A 17,038-nucleotide genomic window follows, 5' to 3' on the forward strand; every position below is an offset into this window, starting at 1 on the left:
TAGCTCCTTTCCTCTCACGCAGTTAGTGTCCTGATGGTTCACGGCATCCAGTGTGCGGCTGAACTGTCTGGTGGACACAAAGGATTGTGCTGAAATTAGTCACGTAGGATGTGCTGAGAATGTAGATGTCGCAAGATGATATTTAAAAGCATCACTCTCTTATACACGTCCTTCTAGAGCATTATGGTAGATTATGGAGTGCTGCGACATGCGTTTAGACAGAAACAGCACTGATGCTACATTTATCCATGCTGTAATTGCAAAGCTTCTGCTCAGAGGCTTTTTCTGAGGTACCTCTCAAAATTCAATTTCAGAACTCATTGACTCAACTGTTGCATCGCAAACGGAGGAATGTCTAATGTATGCATATGCCACAATAACAGAGTGAATTCATAGGGAGAGACTGAGGGAGATTATCTATATGTGCGCTCACATGTGTTAAATAAGGTGGGTGTAATCCCTCCAAGATAAAGGTTTGTTTTAATTGGTTTTCTGATTAAAGTGTAATCCATTTATTTATATATTAAGTCAAGCTGAATACAATCGACTACTGGGAGGGTCGAGCGATACGAGCTGTCTGAATATTTATTCTCACCGCTTGAGACAGCTTGAAGGTGAGTAAAAGACAATCGCATACCTCTGCTGAAAAGCCAAGTGGAGCGATCCATGCGTCAGGACAGGACAGTTGCGTAGGTGTCTTGTGAAATTTTGATTTACCCTCAAAATCACCCGTATCTCTGAAATATCCGGAAATGTGGGTTTGTATGCGGTGGAGCTGAAAAATAAAACAATCGAGCAGGCATCACTGGTTACATTTAATGTCAGACATCAGACAGACTTCATAGTACACGACCATTAAACAGAAATGCAAATGGTTTTTGGTGAAATGACTGAGGTGTGGTTAAGAACAGGGCAAACTGATAGACTGTTTCTGAAATAGACTGCATACTGCAGTATGGGCCAGACTGAGTAAACTGTCATTTTTACGAGATGTCTGTAGCACATACAGTATAAATTGTCAAAAGTGTTGCTGCACAAAGGACGTGCTGCCCGAATTTTGAAATGGTTCATTTGCTTTTAGCAGTCAGTGGTCTCTAATCCTCAATTAGTCTTTGACATCCAAGCTATTATAACTAGCAAATGGATTTGAGGGTGCGAAGCTTTTCAAAATGCACAAGTAATTGCTTAAAAATAGTTCCATGCATTGCGGTACTAATATGATTCTTGTCAGACAGGAAATTAACTAGTTGCATGAAAGACAAGAAAAATGCACTGAATTTGATCTGTAGTGATAATCAGATGATGTTATTAAACCTAACTATTTCCTTCTAACAATGTGTTTATATTTCTAGTGTTATTTCACAGGTGAAAAGGGCACATGCTCATTCCTTCCTCAGTTGAATGCATATGTGCATCATTTTCTTTAGACTCCAATCCTGTTTTGGAAGCATTGTGTAATTAGAAGTTTATGGCAGATATACATTTTCTGTTTAATTACTAAAGGAGAAAATTATATTTTAATGAGCTTATTGCAATGTATTAACCACCCAGTGGTGAAATAGTGCCCACGCTGCCTACAGTACCAAATTTAAATGCTCTGTTAAGGGGTCTTCTTGGGTTAATGGTCTGTCTAAAACAAAGAATTGTATTGTAACTCTTGTTTTTGATGAACAAAAAAATCTATTACATTGTGTTTCAGTTTTGCTCTCAAACAAATTAATATATTTAGATTAGTGTTCTATAGCAAACAAAGGCCACTGTAAATTAATTCTATTGAACAGAGCATCCGCGTTTCCATGGAATTATTATTTAATTAATTTATGAATAGTGTATTGTCCTTGAACTATGCCAAAGCGTCTGAATTAAGGAGGCAATTACTGCCTCAGTCACCTCTTCATCTCTTTTTAAGACTTCACTGAAATTATTAACTGCGAAAATATATATATTTGACTTGGCAGCCACTGGAGCATAGAGGATTTTGCACCTATCTCAACTTAAAGCTGCACTCGGGAAGTTTTTGCTTTACCTTTCCATTAAGCTGGTGCATATTTGTCCCGATAGAAGTGGATTTTGACTTTATACTGACATCTGGATGCAGGACATTTATGAAGGTATTTTCGGTGCAAAACAACTGAGCGTGTGACAGTGTATTTGAAGTCACCGACAAAAGCTACAAACTTGTAGATGTTCTTCTCTCTCCCACAAACACAACACAACGGTTAAATCTTCTTGAATCCTTCACTGCAGGTGCACAAACCCTATTCTACGAATCACAAATCAAGACACTCGCACACTCACATATTTTGCTACTACTGCCACAGTGAATATGGTGCAAAACACATTCACACACCTGCATCAAATATGTGAAGTCACTGACAAATTTTGTACATCCACAAAAAAAGTATGTGAATTCTTGCAATGAGATTTGCACACTTGTAGATTATTTTCTTATATTTTTTTTCTTGGATGCTTTTTCTTCCACAAACACAAGGGCATAACAACAACGGCGTGAATCTGCTGTTGCAAGTCTAAACCGCTTTTTTTTATTTCACACCCCGTATCTGTGTAAAATATGGTGCAAAAGTGATTTGTGCATCCGTACATTCTTCAAAGATCAGAGAATGTTGGCCAATCAGAAGAGCTACACTGTATCCGGTTTTTGTTCATCATTTTTTAAGTTCAACTTTTTGGATCTTATCATCTGCAACATGGGGGGTGTACATCAGCTGGTACATTATTCAGCCAGAGCATTAAATGATTCTCTGATGTTATTTTATTCTTTGGGTCATATTGACAGCATAGACAGCAATATAGGAATTGTATATTGATGTCACTTAATACACAGATCTAATATAAATGATTTATTTCCAAGTTTTTTACCTTCACTAACTTAACTCACTGTGTTTTTGTAACTTATGCATGTTTTTAACATAAACTCGTGTGTGAAAAGGAACTTAAGTACTTGCATGTCATGTGTAGCCACTTTCTATATGTGTGCTACGGATGTTTGCGCGCAGAAAACTGTCTATCAGAAGTTTAAAATAATAGGTCTTTAAAACACATGACATGATAGACATGTCATGCAGCAGATCTTTTTCCTATTAAGCGCCCAAACTGGAACAATCTACCTAACATTGTTCAGTAGGCAGATACACTCTGTCAGTTTAAATCTTGATTAAAGACGCATCTCTTTTACCTGGCTATAACACACTATACACATCTCTATAATTCAAATTTGTTAAAGGACTTTTAGGCTGAATTAATTAGGTCAACTGGAACCAGGAACTTTTCATAACACACAATGTACTTGTTACATTGTTAGAAGATGACATCTATGCTAATATTAGTCTGTCTCTTTCTTATTCTGAGGTCACCGTAGCCACCAGATCCAGTCTGTATCCAGATCAGATGGTGGATCAGCACCTAGAGATGACCTTGACAGCCCTGAATGTCAGCAGAGACCAGGATAACTTGATGAGTCCCAGAAACAGATCCTAGTGAAGACCTTGTCTCCTAGACGGCCATCGGTACAAGATGACGGGAACCAGATGAGTCCTCTGCACAATCTGAATTTGTGTTAAACTGCTGGTTTTGTCTGGCCAGAGAAGAACGGCACATTATTTCGACACAATATTTCCCTGTTTATACTGTAATCCTGCTTTAACACAATCTGCATTGTAAAAAGCGCTATAATGGTCACATGACTTGACTTTGCTCTACTGTTTGACCTACAAGAATGCATTATGAGGAATGGAGCTTTAATGATTTGTAATGAATTATCAAGTAATTATGCACCTTGCTTGTAGCTGCGTTCATAGTATATAGTGTTATTAATCTCAAAGTGCATACAGCACAAAGACTGGTGGTTGGGGCAAATTCTGTAAACACTTTTTTTTTCAGGTTCATTCTGAGAAATCACGAAGTTAGTTTTAACTTTAAAGCAGTTTAACTTTAACCCTGATCAAACATACCTCTACCAGATATCTTAATTAGGGTTACTAGAAGGCTACAAGTAGATGATTTTTGTCAGGGTTGAAGCTGAACTCATTTGATATTTAAACTCTGAAAAATGTACAGTATAATGGTGAGTGATTTCAGAAAAAGAAAGAAAATACAACTTTAATGGTTGTAGCTGTCCGCTCAGGAAGATGCTTGCGCAGCTTGTTTTTTTTCTTTTCTTCTGCTGATAGGCACCCAAACTAAATCTTATTGATTGGCCAAAATGCTCTGATCTTTGAAGAAGTTGCCTCTACAGATGCACAAATCACTTTTGCTCCATATTTTACAGCGTTTGAGACTCATAGCAGCAGATTCACACCGTTGTCGTTTTGCACTTGTGCTAGAAAAAGCATCAAAGGCAAATAAATAATTAAATAAACATTCTACAAGTGTGCAAATCTCATCGCAGGAATTCACATACTGATTTGTGGATGTACAAAATTTGTCTGTGACTACACATTTTTGATGCAGGTGTGTGAATGTGAATGTTGTTTTAATATCAATATATTAAACATTCTTTGATTTAATCTTAATATATTTTTATGTTGTTGGTAGTCTATGTTGGTATATGAATGACGTTTTGCTGTGGCTGTGACCAATGTACTTGATTCATTGTGAAAAGAAAGGATGAAGGCAAAAATAAAGTAAATGTATTAATATCATCATCATTATTATTAATACTATAGCAGTAATTTGCTCAATTGCATGACACAACTGATCATGTGATGTCAACATGGCAGCGGCCAAGAGGGGGCGACCCGCTTCACGTACGCTCTATTGGAAAAGTGACTGGCTAGAGTCGTAAACTATTTTTAATTTTCCCCCCAAAATGCTGTTCATTTAATTATGTGTAAAACTTTTAATCAAGCGAAAATTACTGATAGCCATTTCTACTACCCTATTCAATGAAGTGAAGATTCGAAAACATTTAATAATGTTTCGTAAGTGGCACTTGAAGCTTAATTCCTCCTAATTTGATCTTCTAGCAAACCTGGCGTGGTCACAACTGTCCTCCCTCGGAGCTCGGTGATGCTGAGAAGATCACCAGTGGCACAGCACCTCCTCCCTCAACGGCGCGCACAGCACCTCCTCGCCTTCAACACTTGGAGTAGACGGAATGGTTGCACTACTTGCATTTTAACCGAGGCTTTATCCGCGTGCGCGTAAAACCATTAATGACAAGAACAATTGGACAAGAATAGAGCGATGCCATCTTGTGACGAAACCTCAATCCAGTTGCGAAAGGAGCAGGATGAATTTAGTGCTTTCCAGATTCTTGGCATACCTTCACGTCGGGCTCCAGGTCGCGCTCCAGATGTTTATTTACCCTTGTCATCTGCATCCCCAGCCCTGTCACATCCTGGCACGCATTGGGCACACAGTGCGCTTGGGTGCGCTCCTGCCGACCCGCCAGCAGTCCAGGATACAGGGCGCCCTCAACCGCGCCCTGGTCCACCTCCGGCAAAGTGGGAACAACTTCTTACCGTACAACCTGAGCTTGGAAGTATTGTCCCGAGAACCGCTCAACGGAGATCCGGAGTCCATGTTCAGGTGCGTGTGTCAGGATATCGTTGTTCAGGGAGTCTCGGCTGTGCTCGCGTTCCCTCAGAGCCACGAGGAGCTCGTACAAGTGGAGTTCATGTCCTCGTTTTTGGAAATACCTTTCATCAGCATCATTGAACAGGGCGAACCTCTTAAGACACAGGTGAGCAGCAAACTAGTTTTTTTTTACTTTTATCCAAAGCGCTCTTTAGATTTTATTGCTGTTCCGACGTTGGTCTTGTTTTCGATATCGATGTACATTTTCCTTATACTAGTTGTTTTTTTATTTGATACATCGTTTATACTCTCCTCGGCTGTAACACTTCTTGTTACTGAGGCATAATCAACATCATAAATTAGCGCATGACAACCGGAACATGTTTTGTTTCAGCGTTGTTTTTTCCCCCACTGTGTGTCAAACTTTATACCAAATTAGTCTTAAACATATAAAGCGGTCAGAAATCTACTACTTAATCTTAAATCTTAAACTTAGGTGTTTTCACCAATTTAAAACATTGACTAGTTTTGTGCACTCAGTTGTATAAAATGTTAACAAAATGAATTATTAGGGGTTCTTCCAAAATCACCTCCCAAGCTTATTTCCTTTTCAACATTCTAAATTTAAAATGTTAAACATAAACAGCAAACAGAATTGGGAACAAATATAGAAAAATGCATAAAACAAAGGTTAACGCAGAGCAACTCTAAAACATATAAAAGCATGTAGGCCTGTACTGTCTCATTTTGTACAGTGTTTGTGGACAGCATTTTAAGACGCAAAGACAACCTGCTGGTAGACACCAGATGATGCCAGTTGTGTCATTTTTTAAATTATAAGCTAGATTATTTGATCCTGTAAACCTTTTATATTGCACTGTTCTATCTGGAACATATACAGAGGCTCAAGTCTGTAAGAATTAGAAAAGTTGCATGTATTTAAGGTTTTTTTGTCCCGGGGCTGGACACAGAGGTCCTGATGTATTCCAGTGGAACAATCCTAACTCTGTTTAGTGCTCAGGGTTGAGACGTGCTGGCTCTCGTTAGTATTCTAAGCAGCAAACAGAACGGATGCCAGTCGCACCAGTTGTTTCTGTCTCCAGCAGTGCAGCCAGTTGCAGCGGTTTCTCCTGGCAGGGAAACCTCAAAAGATTTTCCTCCCATCAAACTCTGCCAGCATATGGACACAAAGGAACAAAGGCACCCCTGATTTTGCATAAAGATCCGTGAACAGTGGGTCAGCAGAGAGACTCATCTTTTAAGATGCTCCTTCATAACATTCGTGATTTATCCTGCATCTTATAAAGTGTCAGTCAAAAGGCTTTTGTGTCTTGTACATTTATGGCCTGGTTTATGTGATTAATGAAAATTATTAGCAAAATGTTTGTGATCGCTTCATTTCGACACAGCCCTCAGGAAGTGTGAAATCATTAGCGCCCATCTTTTTCCTGAATGAGCAAGGCTTGGCTCATGCCATCACTGTGGAGTCGTTAACTTTCCAAATTACTTCAACAAATTAAAATATATTTATTCGAAGATATGAATTTAACTGAGTAGCACAGGGAGAAGGATGTTCATATATTTTAGGACGCAACCCCAGGATATTATGCTGTCTGAATGCATTTCAAAAGCAATATTCCATATCTTTGGTGAATAACATCTCCCTTTGGTTCTGAAATAGCCATCCACTAGTGTCTTTTACACAGCACTCCTCAGAATTTGCAGTCTGAGTGATTGCCATGAAATCTTTTTTCATTTCCCTGACTAAATTTGCCAATCAGAGCCAATCAAACGCTGGGTAGATTACCATATTCTTAGTGTGTCTAAATAATTTTGTTTGCTGACCAAATATGCCGGGCTTTTTCATCGTTTCATTTTTCAGAAAATTCTTCTGCTCATCCACGCTTGAATGCTCATTAACTTGTCTTCCTTCTGTAGCAAATATTCCCAACCACAAAAGGAAGATTAGCACATGCAAAACTCATTTTGTCCATTTGAATGAAATCACATTCTAATCCAAAGGCCGTTCTCAATTATGCCCCTTTGTTAGCTCACCAGTGGACAACTACTGGAAGGTTATTAAGCTTAATGAATCCTTAATTCAAGAGGGCTGTTAAGACTATCCAAATGTTGATTTTTCAGTTAAACTCCAGTTCATACCGGAGTGAACCGAGAATGACCTTATTCATGTACACCTAAATTAAGACATTCATTTGTGAAAAGCTACTGTTATCTTGTAGATGCCCCCTCATTATGTTATAGCATGACCTTTTGCCTTTGCAGTCTTGCAGTAATTGTGAAAAAGAGTAACCTTTGGAAAATTGAAAGCACAGAGCAGTGGTTTCTTTACGGTGTACATTTTGAATCTCTAAACCAGGGCTGAGAACCAAGTCATCAGATGACTATTCATATATTCATATTGATTTTGTACAACACTTTCAATAAAAAAAAGCTAATGTTGAATAACTTTTGTTTCAGACACAATATTGTCAGTTTCTTTGTGTATTTCACTCTGATAATGAAAATAGTTTCAAACAAAGCCACAGTAGAATCTACCGTTGTGTGCCTTTGAGCAACATATAATGCATAAAGTGCTTTATACAATACTGAGCAGCTGAATATCAATAAACAGGAACATAAAATGAATCAATTATGTAACAAATTATGTTTCAGATGTAAAGCAGCTCTACAACCAAATGATTCAGTGCTGTGAACAAATTTCTTGACTGAAAGATTTGAAAAATAATAAAGACAGTGACAGCATCTGAAACTGAATACCTCCCTAATACATAGTAGGTAAAAAAAAAGTGTGAACAAAGTTTTATATCCAAATTCACAGTATTAATAAAACACCAGGAAAAAAAAACAGCATTTTGAATGAAGTGGCTGAATGAATGATTCACTGAAAAACTCATAAAGAAAGTAACTTGTTGCCATCTGCTGTAGTGTAGCGAGCAAAATGCATAGCTCAAGTAAGCTATACAACATTACCCATTTCTGTGCATTGCACAAAATAAATATTTATAAAAGCACCTGGCGAGCAAGCACTTATTAGTCATAGAGGTGGTCTACACTCCTTCTGTTGATACAATGCCATACACACATGCACGCAAGTCACCACCTATTCCTAGCCGGAACAATGCTGATCATCGGAGCATTGCTGCTGTGATTGTCTGCAGCCTGGATTGCTCCATTATGGAGGCCGAGGGTGTAAATAAAGTGTGAAATACCTGGAGGAGATGGTCTGTAATCTTCCACATGTGCAGGGTTGAGATAAGCACAGATGGGCCGCTGAGGTCTGTGACAGTAAGGATGCAGGGAGAGCGTGGTGCATCAGCCAGGTGAGGAAGAATGCTGCGAGCTGGGCTCTCAGGGCCGAGATGGCTCAGTGTTGCCAGGCACTTAGCCTTAAAGTACCCCAGCACTTTCAAACGATTTAATACACAGCCGCGTATGTGGTTTAATACGTCTGGATTTGGGTTAATGCCCATACACTGTAAGCCGAGGATGCTCTGACCCATCAAAACTAATTGAGCAAGTAAGCTGAGGGATGTGCTCCAAGTTGGTGTATGTGTTGTAAAAAAAAAACTAGTTTTTCTCAATTTTTATGCAGTTGCAAGAATATGCGAGTTTAATTGAATCTAAAAGTCTGTTTTCAATAAGTGGCATGCATGTGCCCTGAGGTACTTATGACTCTTTCACGACCTTATACCTTATTTCCGCTCTAAAATGTGTGTCTTTGAAAATTCAACCCTCTTTCTGCCCAAGGTGAACTTTGAAGTGGTGCCTGATCTCTCAATATAAGATGATTGAGTTTTCACTTTGCCTCTGAATACAGCGCCTCGCTGAACGAATCTCTCTGGCGTTCAGATCTCATGACAGAAATGATTCATTGTCTTAATTTTGGCTGTTGGCAGCATTATGGTGGGCACAGCACTGACCAGGCTGCACTGGTGCCAGTGATGCCTCTCCAGAGTGGCTAATTCTTGTTTTGTTATGGAATGAATATTTGATGCTGTTTTCATTGTGCTAATCATAGCATACTTCACATCTCACAGCGAAACAATGAACAGTCTGTTGATCTTTTTATCGGTTAGATCATCTAACTGACATTTTAAATCAATTTTCCTTTGAAGAAACTACTCGGCTTGGGTCTGGTTGAGTTCTATATCTCAATCAGCAATCTTATAGACTCTTTGATGGCTTTGATGATGGAGAAAACACACAGAAAGATAAACAGCAGCAGCTGTTCGATTTGGCATGGGAACCTGTGAACGGCATCTATTCAGAATGAGGGAGAGATTTGCATAAGCGGGTATTACAGTTTAGCACTATGGGTACTTTTGATGCAAAGTTCCCTTCTGTGTGTCAAAGTCTCTCTGTAAGTCATTTTCCATCTCTTTTCCCTCTTCTTTTTATTTTCCATTAGTTTTGTCTTATCTCTTTCACCCAACTCTCTCGTGAGTATGTTTCAATTATCTTCCCTTTTTTTGAAGGGATAGGGAAAAAGGAGACTTGGGCTGGATAACAAGACAGAAGATGTGACAACCATTCCCATCATGCATCACACAAGCGCAGCTCTGCTATCATGCTTATTAATAACCGCACATGCACTCCCGCCCATCCGCACAAAAAATGCCTCTGACTCAGTTAAGCTGTAAGTGAGGGATTTCACTTTCTGTGGGAGAGATCCGGCCTTATTTAACTTGCATCGGTTAATAAAATACGCTCCTGCACTTAGAGGAATATTCAGTGTGTAGAACAAGTTAAGTTTAGCTGACAGCATCTGTGGCATGGTGACTACCACACACACAAAAAAATATTTAGACTGATTTTCTTGCTTCTTAAAAAAAAAAAAAGTATGGTTAGTTATGTATATCTATGCTGTTAACTCTTAACCTAAAACCTATAAACAAATCTGGAAGGAAAAAAGAAAAGGTTTGTAAGTCCTTTTTCTCAAACCCTTTTCACAATGTTGGGGCTCTCAGGCATGGAAATCATTATTATAAGTGAACGGAAACAAATATATTTTTTGCATTCCTATTTGCTCCAATGGCAAAAGAAAAAAATCCTGATTTCTATAACTTTACAAATGAGGAACAAATATAGAGAGATTGATTATGTTGATCAAACGAGAGAAAGATGTCAAATTTGCTGTCACTTTCTCAGCCATAGTATTAAAAACAAAGTGTTAACTAGTTTTCTGTAATTTAATGCCAAGGTAATATAACACAAAGTAGCATGTTATTTAGATGTACATTAAACTTTTTTAAAATGTAATTATCATGTTAATAACTATGGAAGCACATCATCACTGTCTGAAATGGGAAAAGGATGCAGATTAAAATGTAATTTTGCCAGTTTTGAATTTCCCCCATTGATTTCCATTGTAATTTACTTTTTTTTTTTTTTTTACAGGATAAAGTTAATTTTTTAAAGCATTAATTGTTAATCAACATTATTGTACAAGTGCTAGTGATTGAGTGTAACTTGTATTGAATCCGGAGTATTCCTTCCATCACCAGCGGCTCTTTTAGTTATGAGAAGTTAGGATTTATATAACTCGTCAAAGCTTTTATTGTTTTTAATGCCAGTTGAGATAGCAGAAATTAACACAGTTTTTCTCTGAAGCAGCATTGGGCTTTTCACCTACATATTCTTTTAATATCCATCTGCATCCATATAAATAAAAAATGTTTTCCCAGTAACGTAATGTGCCTGAAGCTGGGTCGACCTCAAGCTTTTAATGTTTTTGCAGCTATAGTGCAATATGGAGAATGTCTCCTAAGATACTCTCAGTGTTAACTGGGGATACGCGGAGACAGCCACATGGAAGTGTTTATTCAGCTCTGTCAGACTCGCTTACTGTTGGCCGTGTGTTGCTGATGATTGCAGACATTGTGCTGAATTACCTTTTGTGCCTCCCTGCACCTTCTTGCAAGGTTGTGCAGCCCCCTAAATGCACATTGCTTGGCTATCAGAATTCTTGTTAACTTTCATCTTTTTTTTCAAGGGAATCTCAAAAAACATGACCTGATCTGCCTTGACACCTTCAATAACATTATTTTCCCCCATATAGATGACACAGAGGACTAAAGGGTGCAGACGTCAACTGCCCGTATTTATTTACAGATTCACCTTTAATACCACAGGCATTATGAAACACTTGAACATCGGCCATCATTAATAATGAATCACTCACTCATCATGATTTAATGAGGGTTTAGATGCCCTGCACGAGGATAATGCAAAGCCTTGACAGGTAAAACTATTGCTTTTACAGTTAGAAATAGATTTTGCTTTTAATGCCAAACAAATATCACAGCCTTCATCTCTTCATTAGCTAGCCATCATATTTTATTCCACTGGAAATCCATCAAACCACCAACTACTTTGAATAGATTGTAGATGAGAACATGCCTTAACCCAGAAAAGATGTTCCAGGAAAAGTAACTTGCATATAAATTCTTCTTTTTCTTCTTAGGTTTGTCCTTTTGTTATGTGTGGTTGGTTTTTTCTTCTGGTATTTACTTTTGCTAAAAAAATAAAATAAAATTGGCAAATTAGACATGACATTGCATATAGATATTGTTTTTTATGTTTTTGGGGGGATTTCAAAGAGGGTTTCAAGAGGGGTCTGCAAGAAGATTCTAGATATCATATTTTATATACATAAATATATGAATTTGTTCCTGGCTGACAAACAATTATTGAATTATTTTTTAATCTAATTAATGATGTATTGAGCTGAGAAAATGCCTCCCAAAAGATAAAGTTATTATTGTGTTAGATGAGAAAAAACATTGAATAGACATAACAAAAAAAATTTGAGTAGAATAGAATAGAATAGAATAGAAATTGAGCAAACAATATTGCATCTAAGATGTAACGATATGAAGTCCTTGTTTAATAAACTTTTGAAATCAGTATCACATTTGCAATTGTGCAGATATTCGTTGAAAAACACAGCATTCTTCCCCAAATGTGGCTTTTTTTCTCATAGTTTGATTTTTATGGCCATATAAATGTATTCCAATATAGGCTTCTTGACACAATAAGTTGTCTTCCTGCATCATTTTTGACAGCAATGGCATTCAATCTAGAACAAGATGACAAACACGTCTGGTATTAAAAATGGGTTAATAACTTTAATAACACATTTTTTTCCATAATTAATCCTGCCAAATTAACAATAATTGACAGCCATAATTGAATGCCTTTATGTTTGGGAGTGAATAATCATATCTGCATTTTCTTTCCATAAAATGGGTTGAAAAGCCCATTGAACTTTAAGAGAGTCTAATGAAATGAATACTTCAGGTCCTGAAGACTAACAAACTCTAGCTCTACTGCTATCTTCCTGTAGTCCCAAATGATACACCTTCTCTGGAATTCATTGCCTTCTGCCTCGGAGCAATATATCCATCAAATCACCTATATCCTAGAAAACCACTCTCTTTTTTGCTGAAGTTGAGATCATCTTCACATTCATATGTCCTGTTCCAGAGTTTTATATACTCTTCCCAAAGCCATCAACCAGAGGCCTTCATCTCACCACAACCTGATAAATTTCCACCCACCAACGGACTGTTTTTTGGCATCCCGACCTCCTGGGAGGATTCAGGCCTGCCGCATTCAGACATCCATTGCAAAATGTTATTCTTTTTGAGCAGACACCATGTAAATGTCAACCAAAACTTGAAAAGGGATGACTGATCCAAGCATTAAATCATCATTATCTGCAAAGAGCAGACCAATAGTCTTTGGATTAGGGAAATTCAGAGATGACAACAGAGGTGCTGCGGCACTTTCCAAAACGGAGCAATTGGAACAAGAGCTTAAAAGCAGCTGTCGTAAAACTACATTTTTAATTGAGAGACACCCATAGAAGAAAAAAAAAATTGTTAATCCTCTCACTTTATCACAAGCCATCATCATAATTGGCTTTTCAGCCATTAGCAATAATAAAGTCAGTTTATACCTTTTATATCATAGTTTCTTAGTGACACCATCAACTTACATGTAGCATCGTTTCATGGGTCAGGGTTATTAAATCATAAGTTTATCCTCAAGTTAATTAAAATTGATCAATTATTAATGGATAATTAATCATGTAATTTATCCTGGGACACATTATGCATCATGCATCATATATTAGGATCTTCTGAAGCCTACAATGGAGCAAGCCTAACCGCCAGCCTAGCTTTGAATCAGATAGCATGTTTCACTGAAGATATTTTTGCATAAAGCCAGAAAAGATTACTCTTTACTTGCAATGTCCTTTGCACGTTTTAAATGCTATCAGTCAACATTCTGAGAGCAGCTTTGCATACGAAGCGCCTAGATGAGGCTGGGGCCGAGCGGGCTGCATATACAGAGAGGATTTCAATGCACTTCAGGCTGACTGTGAATGGCAGCTCTCGTTGCCAAGTACTTTCCTTGCTAATTGAGCAAAACGCAGCCCACGCCTTGCGGAAGTAATTCTAATGAACTTCTTAGCGATCTGCAAGTTTAACACGGCTCTGTACATTTATTTACATCACAGTTAAAAGGATTTCTGAACACTGTTCCAGATCCAGAGAGTGTGGGAAATCAGGATTCAGAGCATGTTGGTTTAAATAAACTGCTCCCAAGCATAGTTTATGTGTAGATTTATAGTAACTGAGGAACTTTTTTTGGTAGAGGTGTCAGTGGGAAGACGTCCATTCTGTGTCCATTTTACTTCTGGTCTAATAGCATTCAAACTTGTTACAATTAAACAGAAAAGTTAACGTTAAACTTTTCTTATCAGGCTGACTTAATAGAAGCCAATTAAGTAGGCACTTTTTGGATGATAATTTATTTATTTACATTTTTTTTACTGTTTGGCAATGAGGCAGAGTAACAAACTTCTTTAAATACTGTGACAAAACCTTGAGGAATACCCAGACATTTAAGTGTTACTAAGAGCGCAATCCTGCTTTGTCAACATTACGACCTTAAGCACAGCACTAAATCACAGCTCCTCAAGGACTGTCTTTGCAATTAACTGACACTTTTTTTTGCACGAAAATCCGCTGCTAAATTTTATTCCTAAGGCATTTTAAAGTTCACTGTTATAATATCTGAAATATTATATCTAATTCCCAAGCAGGCAGCAGCGCATATTATTCCAGCCTTTGTAGCGGTTTCCATTTAATGAAAAAGTAATAGATGAAGCTTTATGACTGTAATCTAAATTCTTGAGTAACACGTCAAACAAATGTCCAAAGAATTGGTCAAAGTCATTGTTTTGCTGTCTGACAGGTTTCGCACCTTAACCAAGGGCTCATTCCCCTGGTGTGCACTGCTGGATGTTTAAGAATCTGTTTTGGTGAATTTGGACAGGATCATTTGGTAAATCACCTCATTTATAAACTCACATTTCCCCAAATGGCTTTCATTTTCAAATATTACTTTATCGCCCAGTGGGAGTGCGCAGTGCACTATTCACCAGGCCTAATGTGAGTGATCGCTTCTATTATAAAGGGTAAAAAAATATATATTTGATATCAAAGCCTCATTACAGTGCTGTTTTCTATCCAATGGAGTTCTAAATTTATGGGCTTTCCTTTCACTCATGGAATGGGACATTTTTGCAGTGTCATGTTGGGGTCACTGTAGAGCAAACAAGATTTGGAAATGTTATCAAGACTAATAACAGTTCAGAGTCTAGGCAGCTAACATTTAATAACACAGAAATACCATTATACTTCAGATGCAAACTGGGCACAGCTGTGCACACAGGACAGTGATGTAGTGATATACACACACACGCACACACAAGATTTAACAAGCAGCAGTTACAAGGAGAAGCAAAAAACAAAAACAAAAAACACTTTCCACCCTTGGAGAGGAAAACAATCACAGTTTGTGGCAAAATGCTCACACTGGCAGCGACTAAAAGAGCTTTGAGTTTCTTGGCTTTGGTTTCCCTTTCATCATTACACCATATAAAGTTTTGATTCCTGTACCGCATATGCACAGTTCAGATAAGACAATTAAAATGCAGTTTTAGCCACAGCTTTTGACATAGAGCATTTTTAGCATTCTGATCTCAGTGGAACTGATTACCACTTATCATGCCTAATTCATAAAGCAATCAATTAACCATATGATTCATACATTTTTAAAGCACAAAGCAACAAAATATGAATCTTTCTTTACCATAAAAAGGTATATAGTCATTATTTTTTGAGATAGAGAGTGAGAAAGAGAGCATTCCAAGTGCTGTTTCTACAAAATAGTATTGATATATAAACAGTATACACACACACACACACACAAAATATTAAATTATCCTTGTGAAAGTTTAAAACTAAGTACTTATTTTGAATGAGTATTTTGAAACTGTTCAAAAAGCAAGTTCTAAATAGTATAAATGTAATCTGGATGGTCTTTTTCTCTATCTTTCACCTAATATATAAGGAAGTGTACGTTTAAATGTAGCCAGAGACATATAGTGAAGCCAGTCATACAGAATCATGGTGTCAAAAGTTGTCATAATGGCTCATACATTATCATACATTGAGGAGTTAGGAGTTTAGTAGTGGACACTCTGCATCAGAAGTTTTTTTTATTTTCTTTCATGTTTTTCGTTGTTATCAAAGCAAATCAGAAATGTAAAACAAGATATGAAGCACTTTGATGATAATGCAGCGATTATGATATCTGATGCTGAAGTGAGCCTCGGGTGCAGTTGGGAGACTTGGGATGTCACACATTTGCTAACACACGCTTATGTCTAATGATGTGGCTAACTAGGGGATGCCACTCAATATGGCAGATCAAGCAAGCATTTAAGCATTGCTTTCAAGCCACATGAACACTTTATGAAACATGATAGCTACTTTTATCACATATATAAGCTGCTCACCATTTTTAATTATGCTAAACCCTTTTTTCTAGACTAATTTACATAAATAGTGTAGATACATGAGTATAAATCACTCCTCAGGTCATAATAACCCAAACAATTTATATGTATAATAATATATTACATAAGTCTCTTCTTTATCCACACATGATCCTCTTCAGATGTCATTTAGAGACCCAAAGAGAGTCTCATTTTCATTCTGTAATTAGACATCTGTTTTTGTTTTTTTGCATGCCTGTGTTGGTATTTAAAAATTATTCACGTCGGCAAATCTTTACAAGTTCCCACAATGGTCTTTCTTAATTAAGTTACTGTCACTCTTAATAGAGGAGAAGCAATATTGATGTATCTTTCCCTCACATCTCTCTCTGCCATCATATTTCTTTTCTCAAAACTTTGTGAGGCAGAATTTTACATCAAGATAAGCAGTTTTTTACGACGTTAAAGCACTTTGGCACAACATTGTGGAACTAAGAAGATGAAAAAAAAAAAAGTTGATTACAGAGTAAGGAAGAGTCAGGATGGTTGACTAGTCGCCCACAAATCAATTACTGAATTAGGGAGGTCGACAAGGTCTGATTTGATTTTTGTTTTAGCATTGCAAAC

General features: G+C 37.4%; 1 protein-coding gene across 1 annotated transcript in view; it reads left to right on the forward strand.

Annotated features, from left to right (window-relative positions):
- Positions 1 to 5,056: 5,056 nt before the first annotated feature.
- Positions 5,057 to 17,038, forward strand: part of LOC113045930 (glutamate receptor ionotropic, NMDA 3B-like) — a 42,549-nt gene continuing 30,567 nt past the window's right edge. Inside the window, exon 1 of the mRNA XM_026206704.1 lies at positions 5,057 to 5,704. Coding sequence (XP_026062489.1) covers positions 5,252 to 5,704 — 453 coding nt within the window. The 5' untranslated portion in view covers positions 5,057 to 5,251. The remainder of the gene's footprint in view (positions 5,705 to 17,038) is intronic.

The sequence above is a fragment of the Carassius auratus genome, chromosome 27, assembly GCF_003368295.1.
Source record: "Carassius auratus strain Wakin chromosome 27, ASM336829v1, whole genome shotgun sequence".
NCBI classification, from domain to species: domain Eukaryota; kingdom Metazoa; phylum Chordata; class Actinopteri; order Cypriniformes; family Cyprinidae; genus Carassius; species Carassius auratus.